This window comes from Malus sylvestris, chromosome 13 (genome assembly GCF_916048215.2).
Source record: "Malus sylvestris chromosome 13, drMalSylv7.2, whole genome shotgun sequence".
In the NCBI taxonomy this organism is placed as follows: Eukaryota; Viridiplantae; Streptophyta; class Magnoliopsida; order Rosales; family Rosaceae; genus Malus; species Malus sylvestris.
This window is the reverse complement of record NC_062272.1, coordinates 14,542,855-14,557,058: the sequence shown is the minus strand read 5'-3', so window position 1 is coordinate 14,557,058 and position 14,204 is coordinate 14,542,855. Positions and strand designations below refer to the sequence as shown.

General features: G+C 36.3%; 2 protein-coding genes across 2 annotated transcripts; one reads left to right on the top strand and one right to left on the bottom strand.

Moving 5' to 3' along the window:
- Positions 1-4,620: 4,620 nt before the first annotated feature.
- LOC126597766 (ribonucleoside-diphosphate reductase small chain A-like) lies at positions 4,621-8,799 on the bottom strand. Its single transcript, XM_050264598.1, has 9 exons — positions 8,509-8,799; positions 7,181-7,341; positions 6,963-7,011; positions 6,729-6,855; positions 6,094-6,159; positions 5,845-5,961; positions 5,453-5,615; positions 5,249-5,319; positions 4,621-5,152 (listed from the first exon to the last, which is right to left on the bottom strand). The coding sequence occupies exons 1-9, from the start codon at positions 8,675-8,677 to the stop codon at positions 5,038-5,040; spliced, it is 1,038 nt and encodes a 345-aa protein (XP_050120555.1). The 5' UTR covers positions 8,678-8,799; the 3' UTR covers positions 4,621-5,037.
- A 2,227-nt stretch (positions 8,800-11,026) lies between these two features.
- Positions 11,027-13,278, top strand: LOC126597194 (endo-1,3;1,4-beta-D-glucanase-like). Its single transcript, XM_050263962.1, has 7 exons — positions 11,027-11,254; positions 11,363-11,384; positions 11,652-11,778; positions 11,898-11,988; positions 12,085-12,174; positions 12,257-12,357; positions 12,968-13,278. The coding sequence occupies exons 1-7, from the start codon at positions 11,104-11,106 to the stop codon at positions 13,109-13,111; spliced, it is 726 nt and encodes a 241-aa protein (XP_050119919.1). The 5' UTR covers positions 11,027-11,103; the 3' UTR covers positions 13,112-13,278.
- Positions 13,279-14,204: the final 926 nt, after the last annotated feature.

The following is a 14,204-nucleotide window of genomic DNA, read 5'->3' as shown; positions in this document are numbered from 1 at the left end:
GCCAAGGCCAGCAAAAGAATGAAACCTTAAAATTAAAAAAAACCATCACTTTCACCTTCTCACTAAATTGATGGGGTACCAAATAATTCTAGGAAATTCGGGTAATGGTATAAAATAATATGAAAGGGAGGAAAAGGTAGTGGAGCTTTGGTACCCAATCTTAGTGCCCATGGTCACGTCAAGCTGACACCAAATTCAGACGCACAAATATAGACATTTTACCTGCTCTGGGGACAGGCGAAGGGAAAGGGCCCGAGGGCCGGTGGATAGGCCTCCAGCATTGGCAGCCCGAGTGAAGGTGGGAGCTCGAGGGCCGGTGGATAGGCCTCCAGCATTGGGCAGTCCGAGTGAAGGTGGGAGGCTCGTGGAGAATTGCCAGCCTTGCAGCCCGAGGTGTGTGTGACGTTAGCCTGACGCCAGGCCTGGCGTCGGTGCTTTTTTTATTTTTTTTGTGTTAGGCGCGTGCCCTTCACTCGTGAGTGGGGGCGCATCAGCCGACAAGTTTACAGGGCACAGGGCCCGCACACCAGGAAATGCAGGTGACCGTTGGGAAGCCATGTGACTTCCCACGGTCCGTTCGATCTCAACGGCTCTTTAATATGAGCCGTCCGATTTGAAACGGTAATAAAAATAAATAAAAAACTTATTTAATATCAACCGTTCGATCTGAGATCAACGGTTGATATTAATCTATTTTATAAATTAAAAAAAAAAGAAAAAATAGTTTTAAAATTAAAAAAAGTTACCGTTGTGACACATGGCACAATCTGGAGTGTTGGAATTTAATTTTTTTAAATCTAACGGCAGAGATTAATTATTTGAATACAAAAATTAAAAAATTGTAAAAAATAAAAAAAAAACTGAAAATTAAAAAAAAAATGTTTTTACTTTTCTATAAATACCCTCTCATTATCATCTACCTTACACCACAATTTCATATGTTCTCAACTACTTTCAATCACATTCCTATCTTTCTCTCAAAGTTTCAATCCAATTTTTTTCAACAAAATGACTACTGATGCAAGTACGAATTGGACGTCTCTTGAAGATGTTGCATTGTGTACTGGCTGGGTTGAAGTTACTCATAGTTCGCGTACGGGTAATGAGATGCAGTTGCGAGAAATGTGGAGTTTTATTCATACCAATTATCTTAAGAAAATGGGTGGGAGTAGAACCAAAGAATCGATGTCTAGTTGTTGGAAATTACTTAGCCAATCGTTTACTATTTGGAGAGACGCCTTGGCACAAGCTAGTAGTAATCTTCGAAGTGAGGAAAATTACACGGATCAGATAACAATATATTATTTGTTTGTTTGTACTATACCCAAATTTACATTATAATTATTTGTTTGTATCATTTATTTGTTACCTACTTTAATTATAATTATTTGTTTGTATTATTTATTTGTTACCTACTTTAATTATAATTATAATTATTTGTTTGTATTATTTATTTGTTACCTAGTTTGATTATAATTATTTCTTCTCCCCCATTGTGTAGCTAATTCAAGCACAAGCTTGGTATGGTGCCAAAACCAAAAATAAATCATTCAACCGGTGGGAATCTTGGAATATTGTCAAAGATTGTCCTAAATTCAGAGTTGTGCATGTCGGTCCAGAAGTTGTCATAAACAGCACCCCGCTATACTATACACCTGATAATGGCTCGCATGAAGATGATGCAGAAGAAGTACCCGTAACGCCTATCCCTGAACAAGCGTTGGGTTTGACCCGTTATCTAATTAGGCCTCAAGATAAGAAGGCTTCAAAGAGAAAAATAAGTGCTTCCAACCATGATTATGCAAATTATATGGAAGAACTTACTTGCCATAGTGAATTGACTTTGACGTGGGAAATGGCGAAATTTGAGGCTGATAAGGCTAGAGAGGAAGCAAAAGCTGCAATTGTTAAGAGAGAATTTCAAGCTAATCAAAGAGAAAGAGAGCTACTTAGGCAAGAAAGGGAACTGGTTAGAGAAGAAAGAATGACTCAACGAGATCGTGAGATTATGAACACGCCTTTATAAGGGAAGTCTCCAAATTCTAAATATTTTTTGAAGTCGGAGAAAGAGGATGTGGTGTGTAGAAGGCGTGCAAGAGAAGCGAGAGCAAGATGAGATTGTCATAGCACCACAAATTGGTTAAGTGATGATGAATATAGTACTTTTTGTAATCGGAGCCCATAGTTTTCCAATCACCTTGGGTTGTAATTTATTATTTATTGAATTGAGTATTTTATGTTGTTTCCAATTTATTGAATTTAGTACTTTATTTAAAGTGAGAGTAAATTTATTTAATATGGTAATATATTTATACTATAAGAGAGTCTTTATTCAAATGACATAAACACACCAAATAAAAAACTCACGAAATGAACTAAAATAAAACACACCAAATAAAATTACATAAACACACCAAATAATAAAAAACTCACTAAATGAACTAAAATAAAACACACCAAATAAAATTACATAAACATACCAAATAATAAAAAACACACTAAATGAACTTAATTATCTTCAGCTTATTTCAATGCTCACTGGTGCTCTATCAAGTCATTTTGCTGGGCATTGTGCATGTCTGGCCTTTGAAATGCAGTATATCATTGAATGACCCTTTCATTGTAACGTCCATCCCTTTCTAATGGCTCATGTTGCACGGGCTCATCGGTGGCGTCATGAGCACAATATATACGTGTTCTTGAATTGTTCATCGTGTCTGGCTCATATTCATCAACAACTTCATAATCGTACTCATCTTCCACAATCATGTTGTGAAGAATGATGCACGTCATCATAATGGATCGAAGCGACTCTACATCAAACAATCTGGCAGCACCCCTGACGATCGCCTAGCGAGCTTGGAGGATACCGAAACAACATAAAGAAGAAGACGACATGCTTGAAGAAGAAGACATTGTAAGTAGACAATCTTCCTCTTCTTGATCGATTTCCCACATCATGCTTGAAGAAAAAGACATTGTAAGTAGAAACTATGAATAATGATACAGATTTTGATTTGGTGAAGAAGGAAGCAGAAACTATGAATAATGATAGAGATATTGAGAAAATTGGTGTGAGATTTAAAAGGATGGATGATGGATTATATGGAGGATTCTGAAATGATTAGATTGTAGATAGTGCCACGTGGCATGCCGTCATTTGTTAAAAATCTGATCGAAATATGTCCTAAAAGATTCTGAAAAGATAACGACACGTTGCACGACGACATTGGATAAAAATCTTATCAAAATCCATCACCAATAATTATCTTTTTTTATAATGACACGTGGCGCAAAGAGAACGATTTAAAATCTGATCGAAATCTATCCTCAAAGATTCTGAAAAGATAACGACATGTGGCACGATGACATTGGATAGAAATCATATCTAAATCTATGACTAATAATAGTCGTTTTGGGTAAATGACACGTGGCGCAACGAGAACGATTTAAAATATCTTATCAGAAATTACAAATAAATTTATTTAGTATTATTTTGTAAAAAAAAAAATTAATAATATTTTATTACCTATTGCCAGGGCTATTCAAGTGCACGGTGGAGATGCAAAAGACAGTTACTGTTCATTAAGGCAGTTACTGTTCACATGGTGGATTGAATAGTCGATTGCCTGGGAGGAGGGCTCTAAGGGTGGAGTTGCTCTTACATGAAATGAATTTATTGTTATTGTACTTTTTTATTCAATAATATAATATTATGTGTAGATTTTTATTTATATGATATTATATTATTAAATTGAAACGTCATATGATGATAAGTATAAGAAGATTGCATGATAATGATGGCTTTCAAATCGAGTGACAAAATTTGAGGGGATTTACGATTTATGACTAAAGTATTGAGGATCTTATAATTTTGGGCAAGTTGTTCTACGAATCACATTATCAACACCTTTATTCAAGTTTTTCTCTTGTCGTGTGGAGAGTCTTCGGTGTACATTCAATCATATATCTCATTGTCTCAATTTGTTTAATTTCCGTGACATTTGACTTGGTCAAGCAATGTGAGAAATAGAAAAAAAATCTCCCGTGATATGGAAGACAAAGAAATAAGATCACATGAACAACCAAATCATCCGATGGGATAGAGAGAAGGAATGCTACCCTCATATTTTTACTTTTTCTATCTCATACATCCCACGACGAGTGAGACCATATAGGCAGGTATTCTCCATGAAGGGCAAGTCGTGACATGGAGATGGCTCCAAAAGGACTAATTGGGAGCACTATTATCTTTGTTGTTTAGGTAGCTAATAATCAACATCCCCACGAAAAGCCCCTAATGAGGAAATATGCTTTTGGATATTAGTTGATTGCTTGCCTTTAAATTAAAGGGAGCGTGACTTCATCAGTCAACATCACAAAGCTTAAAAAAAAATACAAACTGCATCAACAGCTAAAAGTCACTCACGTGCACGTCTGCTATTGTCCCGCACAAAATCTTAAACTAAATTGGCGAAATGGTTGGTATACGCAGAGACTGAGAGACAAGTAGAGGCATGATTCATGAAAAATTGGCAAAAGGGTGCACAGGAAGCTAATAATCGCAGCACCAATGAAAGCAAACACACGATGATATATTGATATAATGCACACTCCAAATTATGATAACAAAAATAAAATAAAATAAAAAATATATTTATAGATACAAAATTCTTCATTGATAAGGACAACCACCAAGGTTAACATAGAATGAATAACAGCAGACTTGAAACTATATGGGAAATACTAGGATCAGTCGCACGTCAGCTTGTGACTGGTTTCTGCCGTTGGATGTATGCAATCCCACCTTGGAAAGTGCATGCGTCAATGGTCAGAAATCACCTACCCATGCATGGGCGACTGAAGATAGCACTTCTCGTTGGTACATATAATCACGCATGGCGTAGGCGACTATGACTACCTAGAAATACAATGTACAAATTGCTACCGCAAAGAATAGTAAAAGAAAATTAGTTCCAGTTCCAGGTACTCAGTTCAATGCTGGAGGAAGCTGCAGGTTGCAACAAATTTGATGAACTAGAAGTCGGCGTCCAGCTTGAAGATGAAATTTCTGCCACCATCTTGGAGGCCCGACATAACAGATGCTTTTTGATAGTCACCAACCCTTCTCTCGAAAAAGTTCGTCTTTCCTCTGCAGAATCAAGCAAATGAGGTCAAGATCATTATCCGTCAACCAGTTTCAAGAATCGACTAAAGCAGGCAAAACCACATTCTCAGAAATACTCACTGCAAAGAAATAAACTCCATCCAGTCAAAAGGATTGTCCACATTGTACTTCCTCTGGCACCCTAATGCAACCTGGAACAAAGAAAACATTCTACATTTAATGTTGATACTAATGCCGATAAGAGTTATAGATATTAAACACAACTCCCCTATCCCCTGGGAATCAAAGAAAAAAAACAAGAGGAACAAATCATCAGAGAGATACCAAGAGTCGATCAGCAACAAATTTTATGTACTGGCTCATAAGATCTGAGTTCATGCCAATCAATGCGCATGGGAGGGCCTCACAAACAAATTCAGTCTCAATCTCAACAGCTTCATGTATAATTCCATGAACTTTTTCCCAATTTAGTTGCTTCCGCAACAAACTACAAGAACAAAACAAATAAGTTTCCGTCATTCACATACTGAGGAAAAGAAAATAATTTTAAAATCTCTCATTTTTGCCCAAGTTTCTCCAATTCCCGGATTCTGCGAGGACTAAAAATAATAAACCATTGGGTTCTAAGAATGAGGAACCACACCGAATAACTATTATCATGTGCCTAGCAAAGCATGAAGCTCAATATTGGGAACCAGAAAGAAAATAGATATTACCCGTACAAAAGGCAAGCAAAATCACAGTGAAGACCCTCATCTCTAGATATAAGCTCGTTTGAGAATGTCAACCCGGGCATTAGTCCCCTCTTTTTAAGCCAGAATATGGCACAGAAGCTGAGAATGAACAATAAAGTAAAAAACAAGAGAGAAAAGGGTGACGAAAACAAAAGAAAAGATCATACAAGCCTTATAACGAAAAGTATTAAACATATAAACTTGAGCATATATAATGCAAGCCCAAATTACCTTCCCGAGAAGAAGATTCCTTCAACACATGCAAAAGCAACAAGTCTCTCCGCAAATGAATTGGAACTGCACATCATGCAGAACAAGCAATTGGTTTAAGGAACATCTGCCTTGCATCTAATCAAACAAAGATCATGTACAAACTACACATGAAGTTTGATGATAACAAACAGACAGGGTACAGAAAGACACTTCTAAATTAGCAGAGTGCAGCAGATGGTACTCAGTTTAAATCTTGTGATATCAACATATCATACAACAGAAAGTACAGAGGAAGCTCTTCGTTTTGTTAGAAACTAAATAATACACGGTTAAATTATGTATATACCAACAGTAGCCACATATGATATCACACACAAGGAAGTTCAAATTGGTGCACATGTCATATTCCGGAGTTTGCTATAAATGGCCATCCTACACGTATCAGGACAAATACAATCCATTCTCTACTCAACAAAATCTTAACATTTGATTTTTGAAAGGACCTTCTAGGTAAACACGTCAAGTACCAGAGTTTTACTGTACACGATCACATACATCATTCACAAACAACTCCAACTATACAAAAATAATATCTCCAACACTGGAAATTATAAAGCACTTCAAACCCAAAGATGTGTCATCTCTGCTTATACCTGTGTATCCAATCCAAAGCCCACTTAGCCTTCCTAGACACACAAGGAATGCTTTCAATTGCATTGAACAATCTGTGCTTCTCCGTGGAATCCTTGATGTATGTCTCCAAAAGCAAGCTGTACATCTCTGATGGTAGACAGTATTTAAAAAATAAACAAAACGAAATCTCCTTAGACAGGTGGCCACATACATTACAAATAGAAGAACCAAGGCAACTATGTTTAAAATTCTACCTGAATGTATATTCTCCATTGCAAGTTGAAATCCATAGAATGCCCGAGCCTGTGAAGGATGAGAAGCCTTGATGTTAGTAAGTCAACTAGGAGGAAACAAAATGTAATATTTGTCTAATTAATTGGAAAACCATCAACAGTTCAAAAATTATGGGATGAAATTGGGGGAGACGTGAAACACTCTTATCCATAAAGAACAGACCATAAAAAGAAATCACCTCAGGAATTTGAACATCAGTTAAGAATCTTGCAGCCAAATTCTCCAAAACTATCCCATCAGATGCAGCAAAAAATGCAAGGACATGGCTTATAAAGTGTCTTTCAGAGTCGGACAAAGCATCCCACTGTTGTACATCCTGGGAGAGGTCAACCTCCTCAGCTGTAAGCCAATTAACATGTCATTAGCAAGTACTGTGTGGAAAAAACAAAACTACTCAACAGTGTAACGTAAGGCATCAAGTGACTGAAATGCAGACCTTATGCAGACATTCTAAGCAATAATTTAACCACAGCTGCCAAAGACTAGATCTGCCTAGCGCAAGGCGAAAGGATCATATGTTCGAGATTCTAAACGCAGGGTTCTTACATACCAGTGCTATTTACCACAAATACAACAAGCCAAGTAAATCACAGGCAATACTACCTACTTATACATTGCAGTTGAAATTCGCAGCCCCCCCCCCCCCCCCCCCAAAGAGTTTATGCTCGAACATGTTCCCATTTTGTTGGATTTCCATAAGTCTTTACAATCTTGTTTATGTATGACTCCATAAACAACCAATGTATAATGAACTAAGAGAAAGAGAAGAAAGATAAATAAATAATTTATTTCCTATCGCACAAGAAAATCCCAAATATGTTCCCCTTCAGAGAAACAAAGCAGACCCCATAAGTACAATCGTAAACTAATGTACGGACCCAGTAAAGGAAAAGGACACCCACATTAACCATATCCAAGCAATAAGTCAAACAACTGCCAAAACGTTGCAACCAAACCAAAAGTATTAGAAAATCCCATCTCAAATTTCATTTACAAATACAAAGCCAAATTAAAAACACTAACATCGTACAGATACAAATACAAAATTGTATGAAATTTTGGAAAATAAAGAGACACCCCACTTCAAAACACATACAGATAAGCAATTTCCAAAAAAAAAAAAAAAAAAAAAAAAAACCAAAGTCGCATGAAACATGAGAATCTTTGTTATTTATTACAAGGAGGGAAATTTGAACAAGTTTTCAGTCCAAAAACCGAATTTTGAAACCAAAACAAAAGCATTAAACTCCCACTTCATATCTCTTTAAATTCCAATATAAACAGAGTGAAAAACACTAATATTACACAGATAAAATAACAAATAAAAGCCCAAATTCTAGATTATAAATATGAAAGAACCAAGCTTTCACAGTACAAATTCCACGAAATTAATGAAATTTAAGAAAGTAACAGAAACCCACTTCAGAACACATTCACATAAGCAAGAAAAAACACCAAAAATTCACAAGAAACACGAGAATCGAACAGGAAACATGAACAAGTTACCAGTCCAGAAACTGGCCTCGGCCTTCTTGTACATCTCCCACACCTGCTTGTAACGAACAGGAAACATACAAAACCTCTGCGTCTGCTCCATTAATATCGGCTCCTCCTCCTGCTCTGTTACTTGTTCTTCTCCATTTCCCCTCTCCGTCCCATTTTCCAGAGAACCCATTTTTTTGCAGTTACTGGGTTTTGTTGGGGGTTGGAGAGAAACCCTACAAAAACCCTGCGGATGAAAAAAATCAGTGACGTGGTTGGATTTTGATGGGATAGCGCATCAGAAAAGGCCGGTCGCAGATAGATTTTTATTTTTTTATGTAATTTATTTTTGTTTGTTTTCGTGCACGGTAACATATTTGGATTCCAACTGTGACTGGCACGGAAATTGTGTAAAACGGCGACGTATTGGAACACGGGTTGGGCCACGGGCTTTTGCTTTATGAGAACTGGGCTCCCTAAAAAACGACCCAACTTTGCCCCGTTTTTTTATTTTATTTTATTTTTGTCTGAATGAAACCACAAAAAATAAACCGTTGTCTCACTTCAAGATGTTTGGATACGGTTGATTTTCGTATGAATTTTGGACTCAAAATGGAGGTATTTCGAAAAAGTTCTAATTGTTACATTTGTGTAAGTTCAAAGTGACACTATTGAATTCTTAGTTTTTTTTTTTTTAATACATACAATAATATCTACATTACGGTGAGGAGAGAGTTTTTTATTTTTTTAATTTTAAAAAAAATCAGTTTTTTTTTTTGAGAAATTCAATATTTATTTATAATAAAGTAAATAAATTAAGAAATTATTTAGTAATTACAGGTCTTTAGTTTACAGACAAAAAAATAAAAAAAATAAAAAACTAAGAGACAGTTTTCGAATTGATGTGCTTTAAAAAAACACCGTTTTGATAAAATGTTCTTAAAATTTTGGTGGAACTTTTCTTTTGCAGCTTTTAGTGTTCAAAATATACAAGTTTAAAAAAATCAAAGATTTAAGTAGTTCACCACTCAAAGTTACATTGCATCCATTGTGCTGCTCGAGTTATATTGATTTTAAGACTAAAAATTACGCTCTGCTAATACATGAACTCTCCCTCCTTTTAGTCGTCCCACCCCAATATAGGAGGTTTCATCCTTTTATATAGGACCTCACCCTCAGTCTTGAGTTTTACCAAGTTGGCATTTAATGTGCCACTTATGTAGACTAGCATACTGACATATTTTTACCTATCAACTAGATATTCGGCAGTGAAGTAACATGTGTCCAGTCGAGATGACGTGCCTTTTCTGAGTGATGCGGGCCGAGCAGGACGCTCGGCCTTGGGTTATCCAACCTCATCTTTCTAAGCGCCGTCCCAAACACCTTTATGTTTCATCCTAGGTCTTTGACTATGGGCCGCCACATGCCCTAATTAACATTTGGGTAGACTTGTTCCTAGAAACTTATGCTATAAAGCTGTCAACCTGCCCACATGCCCCTGACAGTTGAAAAGCTCTTCATATATCCTAGTCAGGATGAGCTCATAGCGGTTGACTTTTTGCTCTGGAATATTCTCTTCTAAACCTCTTGGGCCTTGGGCTTCTCAATTCTCCCTTGAGCTTTTTCATGACTTCTTTCCGGCATATGCTGTCATGTGAGCCTAAAAGTGTTCAACATTAATAATAACGTCACTATGACATTTGACTCCAATTCATGGAAACTTACACTCAAACTTTTTAGGATAGCGATTTTCATCAACTGCTTTTGTCTTCATGCACAAGCTTATTTCATTTTTTAGCCACCCACTAGGATTGATAAATAAAAAAAGGGAATTAAATAGAGCGTGTTGAATAATTGAAGGAAAAAATAAAGTATGCTGGAATCATTTTTCGTCTGCGTCAGAATATTATTTTTCTTTTCTGATTAATAGTGATACTATAAGTACACTGTCATATGAAAATATTTGATTCTCTTTCATAGGCCAAGCCGCCATTTTTTAATAATTTTAGAAAGTAGCAAAGGATCTTTATGTGGAGAAAATTTTAATTGTGACGGGAATACAAGTGATACATTACGTGTTCTTATGTAAGTTGTGAGAAATTTTATTTTTTAAGTTATTAACTTTTTAACACATATATCTCATCATTTATATAGCAACACGTGATGTACCATTTTATGACGATCACATTGAAAAATCTCTCATTTCTGTGACATAGGAGCTGACGTTTGTCACCTCCCACCCCCCAGGTGGGAAATTTTATTTTTTAAGTTATTAACTTTTTAACACACATATCTCACCATTTATATAGCAACACGTGATGTACCATCCTGTGACGGTCATATTGAAAAATCTCTCATTTCTGTGACATAGGAAGTGACGTTTGTCACTTGGCCCCCCCCCCTTACGCGGGAAATTTTATTTTTCAAGTTATTAACATTTTAACACACATATCTCACAATTTATATAGCAACATGTGATGTGATGGTCCTCTTCCCCCTCCCCCCCCCCCCCCAACACAAAAAAAAAATTAAAAAAAAAAATCCCAGTTGATACATAGTCAACTTTCTGCTGCGCACTGTCTGGAAACACTAGTCCGAATAACATCCCAAACCCCAAAAATGGCAGCTAACAGTGAATGCTTCAACAACCCGCCGCCACTGAGCTCAACCTCCGGACCTGGGACTCTCCTACAACTTGGGGGCCTTACGACCTACGTCGCTGGCCCATCCGAATCCAAGCTTGCAATCCTTCTAATCTCCGATATTTGGGGTATCAACCTTTTTTCATTAACTTGTTTTTAAGCTACAATTTTGAAATTTATGGAAGTATATTGTTTGTAACAATGTTGGTTCGTTTGTTTGTGTTATGATTTTGCAGGCTATGAAAACCTAAATCTGAGGTATGATTGATTCTTTTCCCCAATTATTTCTTTTGCTTCATTAACCAATTATGTCTTGTATGTTTTGATAGGGCAAATCTCTATCAACACTCCGTTTCATGAAACGATCTTTCACATTTGCTCTATTGCTTATATGTGAAATACGTGTTTCATGAAACGAGTACATACAAGTTTTTCTTAGGAAGTAGATTTTTCTATTAACTACTTAATTACTTATTACATGAAATGAAAGTGTTCACATGTGTGTATATATATTTTCCTGAGAAGGAAAATAGCGGATAAAGTTGCTGCAGCTGGATTTTTGGTGGTAGTTCCTGATTTCTTTTACGGCGACCCTGTTAATCCCGCTAACCCGCAGTTCGATGCAGATATATGGTTCAAAATTCATAGCACGGTAAGTCTAAATTGTCACACCATTTTACAATTAGACATTTCTTGCTCTGAAAGTAAAGCAGAAATAGAACACTTGAAAGGATTTTATGTATCACTTATATGTCTTTTGGAATGCTTTAGGAGAAAGGATGCGAAGATGCAAAACCGTTGATTGCTGCTCTGAAGAGTCAAGGCGTTTCCGCCATCGGAGCTGCAGGCTTTTGCTGGGGAGGTAGTTAAAATTTTCAACGTTCGGATGAACTACTTGTTGATAGAGAACAGGAAGTGGTTAATCTGATAAAATGTGCGTTGCAACCATTTGATTCAGGGAATGTGGCGGTGAAACTAGGGAGAACCGATGAGATTCAGGCCGCTGTAATACTGCATCCTGGTCGAATAACAGATGAGGAAATCGATCGTAAGTTTTGTGTCCCTGCTGTTTAATCTGATCACAACTATTTGTAACAGATTGATTAAGGTTTAAGGACATGTTTATGCAGAGGTTAAGGTTCCTACTGCAATATTGGGAGCTGAGACTGACAAGCATTCACCCGCTGAACAAATGAAACACTTTGGGGATATTTTATCAACTAAATCTGAGGTAGTGATCTCTCAGAGAAAAAAAAAAAACACCACATTAAATCTCAACTTATTTGTTTTAAAGATGTCATCTTTTTTCCTTAGATATAAAGAAAATTTATAGTATGGATCTCAAAATTATGATCAATTCGTAGCTTTGTCTACTCTAAAAGTCAATTAAAATTGGCATCTAAATTTGACAAAACATTGAGCATTGGTTTTTGACGTAAACTCCCTAATAATTTCAAAATCAAGTAAAATTGGTATCTAAATTTGACAAAACTTTGAGCATTGGTCTTTGACGTCAACTTCCTAATAGTTTCCATCGAATCATATGAGATCCTTTTAATGAGTAAATCGGGAACATCACAATTATCCATTAATAGTATGTCCTTGATTTTGATGAAAATTCTCATAGACTTTGGCGTTAATAACCAATGCTTCATTTTTTTGTGAAATGCATATACCAATTTCAATAGATTTTTTATTTAAGAACCAAAAGCTACATTTCGGTCATAGTTTAAGAACCAATGGTCTTGTTCACTCTAAGTATAATCATAATCACACTGGTTTGGTTTTTCAAATTGTGCTTTTTGTATTAAAATTCACTCCATGATATGCAATGTTTGCAGCTGTTTGATAGCTTTGTGAAAATATATCCTGGAGCGGCTCATGGATGGACAACAAAGTACAATTCTGAGGATGAATTGGCAGTCAAGAGAGCTGAGGAGGCTCATTTGGACATGTTAAATTGGCTTACCAAATATGTCAAGTGAAAAGTTGGTTGGTTGCACCAAAACAAGAATAATTGACAGGCTTACTTTTTTGGTATACAACTTGGAACTCAAATTCGATTTTACTTTTTTTCTAGAACAAAATATCGTCATTTTACACCTTGAAACTCGAGTTCTGCTCCACTTTTATGAGATTATGTCAATTTTAACATAGCAAATTTTTTGATTATATGGGGTCGATCAAAGCAAAAGAGAGAAGGGCATTTTGGGTTGTAGAACATAAGAGATTTGGATCCTCTCCTGAGCAGAGGGTCCGAATTCTTCTGGTCCAATAACACAGGTCGTTGGATTTCGATCAAATAACTACAATTATTATAACTTTTAAATGGATCCTCTATTTGTAACCGTTGGATCAAAATCCAATGATCCGTGTTATTGGATCAGAAGGATTCGGACCCTGCTCAGGAGAGGATCCAAATCCGAACATAAGTGTCGAATTCCTCTTTCGTTATACTGAGTTTCTGTTAGGTTACAGTGGAAGATTATGCCAAGCATAATTAGACCTGGGTTTCTCTTTGTTTCTAGTGTTTGCCATATTTAGACCCTAGCCTACTGATCCCACCTTTTGGCATGTAGCAGTAAAAAGTGCTCCCAGGATGCCACGTCATGAACTTCCTAAACTACCCTGATCCCACATCAGCACATTCCGCTTATTTTTTACGAGAGTAAATTGTAGCTATGGTCCCTGAACTTTACTCAAATTGGAGTAATGGTCCTTCAACTAAAAATCCATTACCATTGGTCCTTCAACTTATTAAAACGTGCAGCTATGGTCTCTTAACTAAAAATCCATTACCTTTGGTCCCTTAATTTTAATTCAACTAGAGAAATGGTCCCTTAACTTTATCCCAATTGTAGCTATGGTCCTTCAAACATAACTCGTTTTGACAAATTTTTTTACGTAGTTGACGAAAATGACCATAATTACACACTTTGATGAGTTGAGGGACCCTAATTAAATAAATGGTTATTCCAACATAACATATTTTGACAAAATTTTGAAGAAATTAATGAAAAGGACTATAGCTATACATTTTGATAAGTTGAGGGACCAATGGTAATGGATTTTTAGTTG

Coding starts and splice junctions, on each gene's coding strand:
- LOC126597766 (XM_050264598.1), bottom strand. CDS start 8,677: ATGGGTTCTCTGGAAAATGGGACGGAGAGGGGAAATGGAGAAGAACAA. Junction 5,962..6,093: donor GGAATCTTCTTCTCGGGAAG/GTAATTTGGGCT, acceptor GTTCATTCTCAG/CTTCTGTGCCATATTCTGGC. Junction 5,153..5,248: donor ATGGAGTTTATTTCTTTGCA/GTGAGTATTTCT, acceptor TTGATTCTGCAG/AGGAAAGACGAACTTTTTCG.
- LOC126597194 (XM_050263962.1), top strand. CDS start 11,104: ATGGCAGCTAACAGTGAATGCTTCAACAACCCGCCGCCACTGAGCTCA. Junction 11,779..11,897: donor GGTTCAAAATTCATAGCACG/GTAAGTCTAAAT, acceptor GGAATGCTTTAG/GAGAAAGGATGCGAAGATGC. Junction 12,358..12,967: donor TTTTATCAACTAAATCTGAG/GTAGTGATCTCT, acceptor CAATGTTTGCAG/CTGTTTGATAGCTTTGTGAA.